Source organism: Perca fluviatilis, chromosome 1 (genome assembly GCF_010015445.1).
Source record: "Perca fluviatilis chromosome 1, GENO_Pfluv_1.0, whole genome shotgun sequence".
NCBI classification, from domain to species: Eukaryota; Metazoa; Chordata; class Actinopteri; order Perciformes; family Percidae; genus Perca; species Perca fluviatilis.
The window spans coordinates 31960495-31975137 of NC_053112.1; the positions used below are offsets into that span (position 1 = coordinate 31960495).

At 42.8% G+C, this 14643-nt stretch overlaps 1 protein-coding gene across 4 annotated transcripts in view; it reads right to left on the reverse strand.

Moving 5' to 3' along the window:
• The window catches only part of znf827 (zinc finger protein 827), a 71906-nt gene that overhangs the window by 25858 nt on the left and 31405 nt on the right, over positions 1–14643 (reverse strand). For all 4 annotated transcript variants that reach the window (XM_039781223.1, XM_039781153.1, XM_039781308.1 and 1 more), the window contains exon 5: positions 5808–6080. In XM_039781223.1, coding sequence (XP_039637157.1) covers positions 5808–6080 — 273 coding nt within the window. The remainder of the gene's footprint in view (positions 1–5807; positions 6081–14643) is intronic.

Genomic DNA, 14643 nt, shown 5'->3' on the forward strand with positions numbered 1-14643 from the left:
TTCTGTCTGGATTAGTTGGGTTAAAGGTTGTCCAAATGTGGCTGCAAAGCTGCAAACGAGAGCTTTTTTGAGCTCCATTTGTTTGTTTGTTTAAATGGCAAACATATTGCACGGTTTTACAATGTGTGTCGATGTGATCTGTATGCCAACCAAGTTACATACTGTTATATACTGTACATACCTTGTTCCCTCCTCTGATGCAGCACTACTCAAGTTTTGAGTCAGAATGAAAGTGACTGGGGTTTGTGCGATGTTCTGTTTTTAGTGATCAACTTTGACCTCAGGTGTCTACTTGAATCTGCGTGGACGTGACAGCCTTTTTTGCTGAGAATACACAGTAGGAAGGCACAGACCCAGGCCAGATTCGTAACTACACTTAGAAAAAAAAAAAGGTCACACACCATTAGTGACTTAATGCATGCAAAGTCAATTTATTGCACCACTGTGATGCATTGATGGCACACGAACAAAAACTTGAGCAGACAGGCAGTGAGGGAGATAGTCAGAAGAAGATGAAAGGAGGAAGGTTAAAGAAAGGGAAATAAATTGTCAAACAGTGCCAGAAACGAACACCCGAGGGTAAGAGAGGAAACAAGAAAGTGGGATGAGAGAGAAGAGCTGGGGGAGGACAGAAGGATGAGGAATGGCTCGAGCCTAAATGACAACCTCTCCACCTCCCGTTATCCTAGTCTAGCCTTCTTCCTGCTCTGTTATTCTACATCTCTCCATCCCTGCCCCCATCTCTCTCTCTCTCTCTCTCTCCCGCTCTCCGACCTGCTCAGACAGGGGTGAAGAGTTCATGCGCTTCAAAGGCTGCAGTGTGGAGACTGCATGTCATGTGGGAGCCACAGCAGCCTTGCCTGCAGACTTCACAGACAAGCTGCTGCTACAATTGATCCTCAACCAGCTAGCTCTCAGTAGTTCAGCCTTCCAACCGTTGCAAACTGCAGCTACATCGGACGATAGAGCAGCGCGCTTGATAAACAGCCCATAAGGAGCCAGATAATGGCCCTTATAAAAGTGGGCCTAAACAAAAAACATTTGGTACAACCCGGAGCTGATCCAAGACTACGAACGTTTCATCATATAAGGTCAAGGCAAAAGACGACACACGATTTGCCTCGGTAATTCTGTTAATCACGTCCGCATATACAACTGCATTTCTGTAAATGGAACCATAGGCAGTGATAAGAAGCCAGTGAGACAGAAATAAGTGGAGGTGGGAAGGGTGGGAATAAAGAGAGGTCAGCGAGCGGCCACACTGAGGGGTCACGGTGAGGACACGGTCAGAGTAGTGTAGGGCTTAACATAAAGTAATACTGTACAGTAATGCTAGTGTTGTGGATTCAAATGGTGAACTGCTTACACAGTCTGCTGTGATAAGCCATATTGAGTAAATAGTGAATCCTTTTATGAAAGTGTATAGATAAATAATGAGCATTACATTCCATTTTCAACTATAAAAAGGGAAGGCCTATATATATATTTGTAATATAAAACAAATATTAGTATACTTAGTATTTGGTTCACTCCTAAAGTTGCTTGGTGGCGTTTTCTCCTGGAAGCCAAATAAATTAAGGCTTCCCATATTATTTCAACCATTTATGTTATTTTAATTTGATTTAATAAAGAATTTTCTCTGTCACTTAACAGTTGCTGACCAGTGCTTGGATACGTTTTCCTAACCTTCAATTGTGCTTTACTGTCATGGTGCACAGTCGGTAGGAGTAGTGCTAGGATATGTACGCTCCATACAAACAAGGTAGTGTAAGGCAAGGTGTTGGTGAATTGTAAATCAAGTAAATAAACAAATTCCACAACCAGTAGACACATGTAGAAAAAAAAACAACCAACAATGTCAATAATTCTGTCTGCATCTGTCATCCTAAACTGCTTTTAGACTTTAGGAAAGTCTTCCACTTTGGTTGACTAAATCCCTACAGCTACCTGAAGGCAGCAGGATATGTACAATGTGCGTTTTATCTGCAACAAGTGCCGCATCAAAGAGCAGAGACATTACACACATGATCCACTGAGTTTACCTCAAGGAAATAATGTACAACCAACCAAGGTGGTGCAAAAAAAAATCTGCACACATCCGACTGGTGTGTTACAATATAGATGCTATTCTGCTACTTTATCTGTTGCATTTTGATAGCAAAATGAAGTGTTACGGCAAATGAAGTGTTACATTTAAAAAATAATTTAAATTTAACAGCAGCAAGTCAAGAGTTGACTTTTAGGCAGAACAAAACCCCCACAAAACTCTTAATGGATAGCCGTGTAACGGTCAGATGATACAGTTGACAGTGTGTAGGCGACAATGTCGCGACAGTAGGTGGTATGTCAGTGAAAGGATGTGCCAAACGTATAGAAATTGAGGAAGTTCAGGTGAAATTTTATGTGGCGATAGCCCTGGGATTACAAACAACATTAATTATCACTCAATCAATCAGCTTTGGCCACTGCTGTAAAAACTGCCAATGCTTTGGGAAATCAACACCCACTTTCCAGCATCTTGCTGCATGCAGCTAATTGCTCTGACGCACAGACAAAATCAAAACAATACAGTTTTCTTAAAATACCATGGGCATTAACCATCACTAGAGCTGGTGGACCAAACCAGGGATTAACACCAGTTAATATTAAACCTACATTTAAATGGTAAACCAGAAAAGGCTCAGATGGAAGGTCCATGTTGCTTTACTCCTGCTGGGTGCCTAATTCGGTTGTTGTTTTCTATAATAAATCAACAAAAAGAACCTCACGAGCCAAAAGATATGTTGCTGTCAGTTTAGTTCGAAGTCGTTCTGCTCCTTAGTGGTCAATATTGCTTAATGCAACTTTTATTATGAAGTTAATGAGCACTGTAGAGAAGAGAGGTCCTGTAAAATAACTTCAGAGATGGAAGGCCTGTTCCTAAGGAATGAGGAATGAGTTAAGGGAGTACAAAGTGTGATTTCACACCTATAGTGAGGGTGGCTGGATGGTGAGTGGGTGGCACGGCTGTTACCCACACGATGCCAGTCTGCCAGGGCACCACCTAGGGCCCTGTACCCCTCCTTCTCCCTCCCTTCCTGTGACGCCATGTTCCCCTTGCCCTGCAACACCAGTGCCCATCTGCTAGGACACGTTAGCCTCTGGCGCCAGGGACTATTTAGCCTGGCGTAATTAGCCCCTAGACACCAGCAGCCTGGTTTTAAACAGATGTGGGGGAGGTAGCGCTTGCAAGGCGACTCAACACGACCAACCAATGTTTGAAGAGAGGGGAGAAGAGAGAAGAGAAGAAGAGTGACCTAGTTAAAAGGAATGATGCAAGTAATGTTACAGCACAATGGGCAGTAATGATGACAACCCCACTTGCTCGGACTATCCAATGCCGTGGTCGAAGAAGGATGAGCAGCGGAAATCTAATTAGGCTTTGTCCATTTGCTGTACGACAAGCAAAGAGGAGGAAATGAGACATTTGACAGACAAAAAGTGTTGTTTAGAACCAAGACAATGCTTTGTCTAAAACTTCCCAATGTGATTTCCCTATTTAAGTATCCTCACTGGGTTATTGTGTTCTGGGGCTGACCTTTAACAGGGGACAGAGAGAGGTTACTGTGTCAATGGCCTTGAACCTCATGACCGTAATCACACGTGACTAACGACATTGACCTTTCCCTGGCTCTCTCCTTTCCTGCTCGCCATCTTTTTTTCTCCTTCCCTTCCCCCCAGGGTCATTTGAGGGTCCAGACTCTTGTCAAGGCTGTCACTCTAGACAGCCCTCTTCATCTACCGCCCCCGCTGTTGCCATGGCAATGGACGGCACTGCGCTCCGAGGACTGTGTGAGGGGGCAGAGGGAGCCAGCGGATGGATGAAGGCTGCAGCGTCTTTCCCTAACCTAGGTCAACCTTGCAGAGCTAGTGTAAGTGATGGGTGGGGATAAACGCCGGCCATGCTGCTTGAGAACCACATAAACTGGCAGGATAACATCAGTGCAAGGAATTGGAAATGCCAGAATTGATGGGAGAGAAAGAGGGATAACAGTGATGAAACAAAGAACACAGGTAAAAGCAGTACAGTGGAGGAATTACATACTGTCCACATCATTCTCTCAGAGTCCCTTAATTTGATTTTCTGATTTAAGGCCAGTATCTTAAATGTGTTTTCTTGGTAGTAATCATGTCATCTTTGTCTTCCTCAAAAGCACACACAAAAGCACACGCACAGGGAAACGTGACCCGGGGGCAGGCAGTGGAGCAGCACACGTGTAGTACCACAGAGCTCCCAGCCAGCATGAGTCACTTCGAACACCAATCAACCCAGAGAGAACAATGGCAACCGGTGTGTGAGGTGTCTGTCAAGCATACACACACTGGCACAGGATGAAGAGCCGCGGATGTAGTAACGCCCCACTGCGCCACCATCAGCCTGCCATTTGCTTTATAACACTGTAGATGCATATTTGCACGAGTGTGTAACATTGTAAAATTTATGACCGCATAACTCCAGCGTTGTTATCATTCCAATGCTGAAACCAGTCTGGTTTTCTAAAGGAAAGGTAGTGCATAAGGCCTGCTTGGTATTAGATTCAGTCAAATATAAAAATATATAGATTTGTTTATCAAGAAAAACGCATACAGTGTTGCAATTATAATTATATTATAATAAATCGGGGAACTAACATTTTAATATAGCTAGGGAAGCCATCTCTTGTTGGTACATACTGATACACACTTCAGCAAATTTCATTCTTGACTGCCTGAGAGATACACTCCAGCAGCCCACAGCGGACAAACACCTGTCCATATACACTTGAACTGGACCTGGCATTCAGTAGTGATTTTGGATGTAGGCTAAAATATGCAGCAGCTTTCAACTTTATTTAGCAGTGACACAAAGCGTATAGTAATTGAAACACAACTGTTAAAACAACACAGGTGCAGTAGCACACGCAGAGTGCTACAAAATAAAGAGTCCCTGTCTGAAGACTTGTTACCAACATTCTTGCGGCGCTCAAACCAGAAGCTGTAAAAGCTAAATCATGATTCATTGGATGAGGTCAGTGTTCCACACAGGTCGAGAGATGCTGCCTGTCAAATATCTTACTGTCTAACTATCTGTCATCTTCTGTCATTTGAAAGCTTTGTTTTGAAGAACTGTTGCACAAAACAAAGCAAAACTGATCCTAAATGCACTGCTTCTTGTTCACAAATTCGGAGTAAACCATAGGGGGGTTACTGTAGAAAGAAAATGAAGGGTCCAGACAAGTTACCTAAATATCATCACAGAAGATACAAAGGCTCTGCAGCCACCATCTAGAGCAGAGGCCTCAGAGAAACAAAGACTATTTCACAACATATGCCTTTTACCCACAGGTACGTTTTGCTCACCTTTGAGAAGCCCCCAATTTCAACTTGGTTAGGTGTGCCATGGTAGAAAACAACAGGACCCTTTTATGGCAGTCAGTGTCATACCTTTGGCCTACAGCTAACCCTGAGCTGCTATTGGCTGGTCTGAAACTCCAACAGCCGACCAGCACAACAAATATTGATAACACAGTGCATGGCCTGTTCTTTCCTAGAAATACTTCTGTATAGAAGTAACAGTTTATTCAAATATACTTAAAACAGTGTTAAACAAACCTAGTAAATACTGTACATGCATTCAATAAAGAACACAAATGTTATGTTTTGCTTAGATTTAGAATAATAAAATACTGGTGTGGCCTGTTGCATAGGTCCGTTTGAGAACTATAAAGCTCATTTGCATTTCCCTCTTATCGCAAACATGCACAGATCCATACATGCACACACCCTACCTGAAAGCTTAATCAGCAGCTCAGAGGCCACCTTAACGTTGATATCCTGGCTCAGCAAGCTGTTCTTAGCCATTGGGCTTCCATCCCTTGGTTTCAGCGACCCTGGACGCTCTGTAGACGCTACAGCCCCCACTGGCCCGTCCTGGCAGAAAGGGAAGCTTGGCTGTACCTGGCTTTGGGACTGGGAGGATGGTCTAGGGCTCAACGCTTCCTCCACTTTGGGCTCTTCCTTCAGGTGGAATGGAGACTTAAGCGTCTCCCTCTGGTTGGCCGCTGCAGCCAGAAAGAAATGAAATCAAAGGAATGAGAAGAAATTAAGAAAGAGAATTTCAAAAGAAATGGGGGGGGGGAAAAAAAGACACCAAATACTGATTGTGACCAAAAAAGTGAGGCTTGTTGGGTATTTTGGAAGGTGTATGTAAAGTTTAACACTGTAATAATAAGAGGCCATATGTAGGCTCTGCATTCTTTCTATTAATGGATCTGCCTTACATTTCTTACTGAGTGTAGGGCTGCAATTAACAATTTATTCATTGTTGATTATTCTCTCGATTAATCGATTAGTTAGGGCTGCACGATTATGGCCAAAATGATAATCACGATTATTTTGATCAATATTGAGATCACGATTAATTATCACGATTATTTGTTGATTTTAGCCAAAACAAAATTTTATTGTCACATAATTATATAATTATAACTGCTTTTACATCCATATTGTGCTACATTACTACTAATACATCCATATTGTGCTACATTCCTCCTTTATTGAAGGATACTGTGAAGGAGTATGCCATTTCAGCTGTTGTGCGACCGCTTTCCACACATGCATGTTTGCCGTGAAAGATACAGGCAACGCAATTTTCTGTTCACGTTAACGGCGCATGTGGTGCCTGGTATCTACCGGACGAAATAGCTACACGGATTTCTGTGGCTCATTACACTGCCACTTACATGTCTCGTTGGCGCTCTGATGCTCCGAAACCCACGTTAGAGGCAACATAAACATCGCTGAATGTCACGCTAGTAAACACTAATAACACGCTATACACAGGTAACGTTAGCCTACCGTTAGCCCGCAGTAACTGGATTAAACACGGCTAAAATGCTGACTGCTAAACAGTGTAGTGTATCTGTATTTCACTGTAGGTTTCCAACAGCGGGACGTCCAACAGTCTGCTGCTAAAGCTATGAGCTAAAAAGCACAAACTAGCACTGGTCACTGCTGTTGTCTGGAAAAACAACACAGAAGGGACAAAACGTTGCGTTTACTGGTAAACTGGTAAACATCGTGACCGGCTTATGATGACCGACTGCTACCTGTTGTGGAATATTCCTCACATTACTCTGTCCTCTGTGACTGTCTACATCTAGAAACTAAGCTGCGCGGTGCAGGCAGGGAACAGCTCTGATTGGCTCATGGAGACATGTGATCAAACAGTAGTTTATGGAGCGCTAGATTGGCTTTGCAAAAACTGTTCTATGAACGGAATGACGCATTTTAAATATCGCTCGATCACGCAAATTTGATCGTGGGAAGCCAAAATCGTGATCGTGATTAAAATTCGATTAATTGTGCAGCCCTACGATTAGTTGTTTGGCTTGTAAAATGACAAAAAATGGTGAAACAAAGCCCAAGATGACGTCCTCAAACGTCTTGTTGTCCACAACTCAAACATATTCGGTTTACTGTCATAGATGACTTACAAGAGGAGGATAAACGGCAACATATTCACATTTAGTAAGCTGGAATCCGAGAGTATTTACTTTTTTTTTCTTTTTTTAAAATGATTCAAACTGATCGATTATCAAAATAGTTGGCGATTAATTTCATAGCTGACAACTAACACTATTCATATTGCCTATCATTCCTATGGGCAAGGTGGACCCTTGTATAAAAAGGTTGACATGTACCCATCACATACTGTACCACTGCATACCACTTTAGAATCTAAGTATTATGGTGGTGCCAACTGAAACCAAACAATTACACCAACTATGTTCTCATATACAAACACATTTCTTATACATATATTATATATATATATACACACATACACACACACACACACACAAAAAAATACATATATATACACACATATACACACACACATATATACACAACATATATATATAACACTATATATATATACATACATATATATATACATATATATACATATACATATATATACATATATATACATATACATATATATACATATACATATATATATACATATACATATATATACATATACATATATATACATATATATACATATACATATATACATATACATATATATACATATATATACATATACATATATATATATATATATATATATATATACACACACACACATACATGCATACATACAGTATAATACATGAAAATGTTGATGAAATGGAAGGCAGTGGATTTTCACAGTCCTGTCGCTGCAAGAGACACCACAGTTGGCGTACTGTGGGCCAACACAGACGGTACAACCTCATGACTGTCCTCCTCTCTCAGTCTTTAGGCCATCCACAACAAATTCCCAATTTATTTCCATCCTCTTTTCTCCTTCACGCTGCCCCCTCCCCATCCCATTAATTTCTTAACATTTTATTCTACTTCAAGTCTGGTTTCCTTATCCTTTCTCGCCCCGGACGTCGTCTGAATCCTCTTCAGACGCAAGGACATGAAATAACTCCTGTACTTCTGTAGAGCGCGATAGCAATCAGCTGAAGTCTTATCTGCCATCTTTGCAGTGTGTAGCCTAGGTTAGGGAGTGAACTGTCACATGGATCCCTCTGCTCTAAAGCCATCTTCAAGAGAAACTGGGCCACATCTAATCCGCCTTAGATGAATAATTAATAATTAGACATGGACCAACTTCCGATAGCCGCCAAGAAAAGAACAGCGGGGCAAGTGCCTCTTTGTGTCTCTCAGCACGTACCACTACACTCCGCACTAAAATAAAGGTTTAAATAGGCTATGGCTTACAACATTGTGGACAATTAAAATGGCTATACAACAGAGAGAAGCTGCAGATACATGTTTAAAATATATATATTCTGTTTGCCTGTGCAAAGCTACTTGATATCTTCACTTCATTCAGTGCAACTATGGAAACCGTGGGGAAGTTAAAGGATACTATTGTCCACTATTGTAACCTGAACGGGTGCACCAACCCATTTTTCAGAAACAATTACAGCACTTCAAAGTACTTCATTGAGTACATGAATACATGAAACTTGAAACATTTACAGTATATGAATGTATGTGAAAGTTATGCGGTTGCAAAATATTACAATGTCATATTATATATGAATATTTTTTTTTTCTGGCTTTATGAGTTATTAATGATTTTCTTTTTTTTGTAATTCATTTTTTACTTGTTATGGTTAATTAGATAATAAACACCTGCCGTAGAAGGGAGTCGGGAAAGAGATTTGATCTGCTTTGAGCAACCATGAAGCTTGTAGGAAGTGTGTGTAGAACCTTATCATCTCAGCAATGTTAGCAAGTTGTTGTTTGCCAAAAGTAAAACCAAATAAGCCACTATGGATGAAACAGTATCTGCAGCGGTGGAGTTGTGATTTAGACAGTTTCACAGGAGTCACGAAGCAGAGCCTGGTTGCTATGGTGAAGTTTAAAAGGCAGGCCATCACATATGCTAATGATAACCAAATGTGGCAAAGGTTGCTTTCTATATTTGTCTTTGTTAATTGTAAAAAAATATATGCACCTCAAGAGTTACTTTTCCTTACAGCAGAATACGTTTGTAATATGATGTAATTGTAAGGGTCATGCATTCTGTTCTGAAATAAACAGATTCATTTGCTGATGCTCCAGCAGACACCCCAGCTGGGGAGCTGTGAAGGAGCTACACGTATTAGTACAGGTTCACCTCTGTTATTACCTTTATTTATTCCAAATAAAAAGTATTAAAATGTATATAATATATCATTTAAATTTCCAGTTTTTAAATTTCTAATCTAATAGAATTTAATTGTGGCCAAGTAGGATACCAACAAACAAATCTATATATCCTATGAGCACTCTCCCCGACCCTTGACACATCATCAGTTTTCAATCTGCACACTACTACTATCGGACACACACACACACACACACACACACACACACACACACACACACACACACACACACACACACACACACACACACACACACACACACACACACACACACACACACACACACACACACACACACACACACACACACACACACACACACACACACACACACACACACGGCATGGATATAAGAGAGGCTATCACTCTTGGGCAGACTGCTGTCCAGTCTCCTCTGGCCCCAGCAGAGATCTGCTCCGCTCCTCACCCTACCGTCTCACCTAACATCTCTAACCGCTACAGGGCTCCAGCCCCCTGCCCGCATCATCAATCTGCACCGGCTCCAGACCCTTTGATTAATGATGATCTATGCCGGAGGGATAGAGGGCTCAGGGACGGGGGATAGGGGGCAGGGAAAGGGGACAGGTGCTGGTGTTTTGACCACCCATGTGGTGCCACGATGCCACAGTGCCACACTATGGCGGGCTGGGGCTGCAGTTCAAGAGGGGGAGAAGGAAGAGGTTGAGCGGCGGTGGTGGTGGTGGTGGGGGGGTAGGGGGGGCTGTGACCTTCAAGTTCAGGGGCAGTGGTGCAGGGTCGCACACGGCACCAGCTGGAAATGTCACACCGTCAGATGTCAGCGGGCAGGCTAAGTATAACCTGGTCAGCACCTGGAAGGACGTCCTCTAATTAGAAGCGTGTTGGGCCATGTCGGATCAGACAGGGACAGCACACTTTGTCACCACGTTACAAACACACATAAAAATACACTATCCCATACATCCACGCAGACACACACTTTACACTCCGTATCTTAGGAGAAATCCCTACTTTATGTTGTCACATACAGCAGTACGCGTGCTGTGTAATGCTGCCGTCAAACCATATACAAATGCTGGGCTGCACAAAAGCCACTGACAAATACAAACTCAACACAAACTTAAGATTCCCAAATTATTCTCCTCTGTGGCCTTACGAGAACAAAAACAACCCCAGGACGTGCACTCACACACAAAGTCACACCACTCCAGTGACCTTTTGGATTGTCGCTATAAATAGAGTGTATTTCCACTCAGAATCTATGTTACAGAGCCCAATGAATTATTAAGTAGCCTAATCCAATGGGCAAGTTTTTTTTTTTTTTTATTCCTCATTCCTCTAAGCTGATAGCTCAATAACAAAAAGCCAGAGCACACTACCAACAGGAACAATTCAGCCTGCAATGCCAAGCTTACACTTTGGCCTTTTGTCGGTCAGAATTTCACAGTCACAATAGCATCATGCGCATCCAGTCTCTGGCAGATCATCTTGTGAAGTGAACACCGATCTGAGGAGAACATGGGCATCTCTGGGTGACTGGGCATCTATGCTGTGAGCCTCCTGCCTGTGTGAGTACATACCCAGACCAATGTCAGCTCTCTGCACATGATACTGTGCGGCTGGTTCTAGCTCAGGGTTGACGATGCTATCAGTTTGTCTCCATGTTATCACACCCTGCTGACACCTGCCACCAATGCTACTTTCATCGCTGTTCTCTTCCCTGTTTCTCTCCCCTTCACCATGCTTCTCTCTCGTGCCTCATCCGTCTCGCTGCCAGGCGCTTGTCCACTCCACCTCACCTCTCGCTCCGTGGCCAGGGCTGCCGTCAAATAACTTCATTAGCTTTCCACCTCTGTCACGCCGGCCCGCTCCCCTCTGACAATTGGCTGCTGTTTTCTCCCGGAGAAAAAAAAAAAAAGCACAGGGCTACGTGGGGCAGGTTGAGAACCCAACAATAGCTGACAGTGTGCTAGACACCGGACAGTGATACTGATGGCTGCAGTGGGGATGTATGGACCAGAGGTCACACACAAAAGGCCTGCCTGTGTCTGCTCATGCAGAGCTGGAAGGCAAGGGACATGCAGATGAAGTCTAGATGCTCACAAAGTGACAACACTAAAGACAGGACATTTCAAAATTCTGTGTCAACTAAGCAATGGTATTTCTGTAATAGTATACAATACTACATTCAATAGATGCCCCTTTGGGGTTTTCAAATAAAATTACACAAAAACAGTGTCTATAACTTGGATAATGACATGATAATGCAGGGGGTGGGGGATAAACTATGTTCTCTAATAATCCTTAAAAAGTACTCTCGATTTTTCATGTGCATTGATACAATTCTGCCTGTGAATTATTTCACTGTAGCAAAGCATTGCATGCAACATACTCTCCCAGGAAAAAGACAAATAAGACAACTGCAGAAGCATCATGACAGATGCAACACCTCCCACAACCCCCTGCATGCCAATTATTCACACCCAGCCAGGGTCAAGCTCGTTGTGCCTGTGTCACCGCAGCGGGGGGGGGGGAGGGGGGGGTGCAGTGCCCACTGTCATTATTAACTCAGGGTCCACTGGGCACAGGGTAGGGGCTGTGCATTTCAAAGTGCCTCTGTGGCTTTCATCTCTGAATCAAAATGTGGATCACACTAGATAGCTAACGGTTGTGTCAGCGTGCAAGGATAAAAATCAAAGGGTATTACTGTAACACTCAATGGAAAGCAGGGCAGCCCAAAAATGATATGCTTATTATGTCAGAGGTCAGGAAGAGTTCACTGGCTTTTTATGCCTGGGGAACTCGATGCAACTCCCTCTTTGCCTCTTTCTCCCTCTCCCTTACTTGCTGTCACTTTATGTCTCTTTTTTTATCTTTCCCTGTCCAGCTTTTTATACCCCCCCTCCATCTCCCCCTCTTCCACCCTCCCTCTCCCTCTCCCAGGCCTTGGGGGATTGAGGCTCTGAGACAACAGTGTAAAAGCAGGAGGGATGAGCTGCCCGTGTACACATTCAATCTGGGTTGGCAGGGAGGTCAAAAGAAATAGAGTCTAGAGGTCCCAGGAGGAACTTCCTCACCTCTCCCCTCCCTGGCTGCTCTGTGGCATGGGTAAGTCTCACAAAGATCTGAGCCCAGCTCTCCTCAGTTTCACAAACCTCTATCTTTCATTTCGCCCCCCAACAAAAGGGAGAACTTTGTGATCAAAGAAGCAGTATTCATTAAACTCATCATCACGTGTTCAAGTTCAACATCCTCTCGTCCTGTCTTTTTATATCCTTCCTCATTCTCCTTGAATGATGCCCTGACTAAGATGTCCGCCACTTGACACTGGACTGACATTGCGAGGAGCCATCTTGGCTCCTTTGGGAGTTGCCTGGGCTTGATTGTGCAGTCTGGGAGTGAAGTGCAACTGGCACCCAGGGGGCATCCATGTGGAGCCCGGGCGTGCGAGATCGAGGGGGAGTTAACTAAGCTGGCCCAGTCCCTGCGCATCCTGGCGGGGTCACAGGATGGTGCTGAGGGCGCTAATCATTTCAAATTATGAATTCCTTTTTAATTATGAATTATGCATACATTTTTAATTAATCTAATGTTCCCAGGGTTTTTTTCCTCCCATCCTCGCTCAAGATCTCAATCTAATTACACAGCATTAAGTGGAAGAGTGGCAGCCGTAGCCCCGACCCCGACGTTGAACCTTGGTCAACCTTTTTCCATCAATCTTGCCATCCTCCCTGAGCTCATCCTTTGATATTTTGCAACATGGTGAAATGCATCTAAACACGGTTCCGGTCCTAGTATACCTTAGAGCAGCAGGTTTGTCAAGGTTGTTAAAATATTGCTGTATCGGAAAGCTTCCATGTCACATTGCAACTTTACCGATACCAAGAAATTGTGAATTTTGAGGTGCACACAACCAGGTACTCATTAACTGCAAGAAAGGGAAAAACTTTTTAAATGAGGCTTAAATAGGTACAGTTACTCTATGTAAACAATCCTTAATGCAGCACTCCCAACCGACTTCTTCTACTTGTCATTTTCAGCTGATCTCCATCAGGACCTTTAGAATAAAATGTGTCACCATTTTGTCAGTTATAATAACACAGACACACCGGCAGAAAGAATTGTTAACGGGAGAAAGATGCCTAGAGGTTACAGATCTTCAACTCCCCTGACAACTGATAAAATGTGGGATTAATCCCTCAGCAACTTTTATCGAGGTGCCCTTGAGCGAATCATTTAGTCCCCGACTGCTTCAGTGGAGCTAATCAGTGGCCAACAGCAGAGGACTGGGGATGTACTACTGGGCAGCCATCAAGTGTCATTTTAACTGTGTGCAAAAGAAGCAACAAAAAAAATAAATAGTATTCAACCTTGGATGGATAAATAATCTCAAAAATGGTCAAAGAATGTAATATTATTTGGGTATTGTAATGACATTTTAAGCAGATAATACCTAGTTCAAAAACAGACCGTTAATCTACAAAATGAGATGTGAACATTCTGTACTTGCTCTGATTTAGGTCATGACTTTAGTGATGCTCAGTGGTACTTAAATTGATTTCGTTGTGCACATTCTACTCTGTTGCTACCAATCATGAATATACACACAATGATACGCTGTTTCTGCATGAGCTGCACTTGAACTGATGAATACCAAAAAAAGATCCCTGTTAGCCATTTAGCAAAGCATTGTTTAGAGTCATAAAGCCACTGAAGCCTTACTTTTGAAAAGTAAGAAAAAAGCTCATTATCAGAACATTCTCAGTCTACTTTACTCCTTTGTGGTATGCTTGGAATACTGTAACTATGCTAAGAATGTCTCTTCTGCTTATTCCAACACACTTTCAACGCATACGCATAAGTGGCATGACACAAAGAGTGTGCCAACAAATCAGTCAGATGTGTTGGGCTTAGCAGTATCCACCAT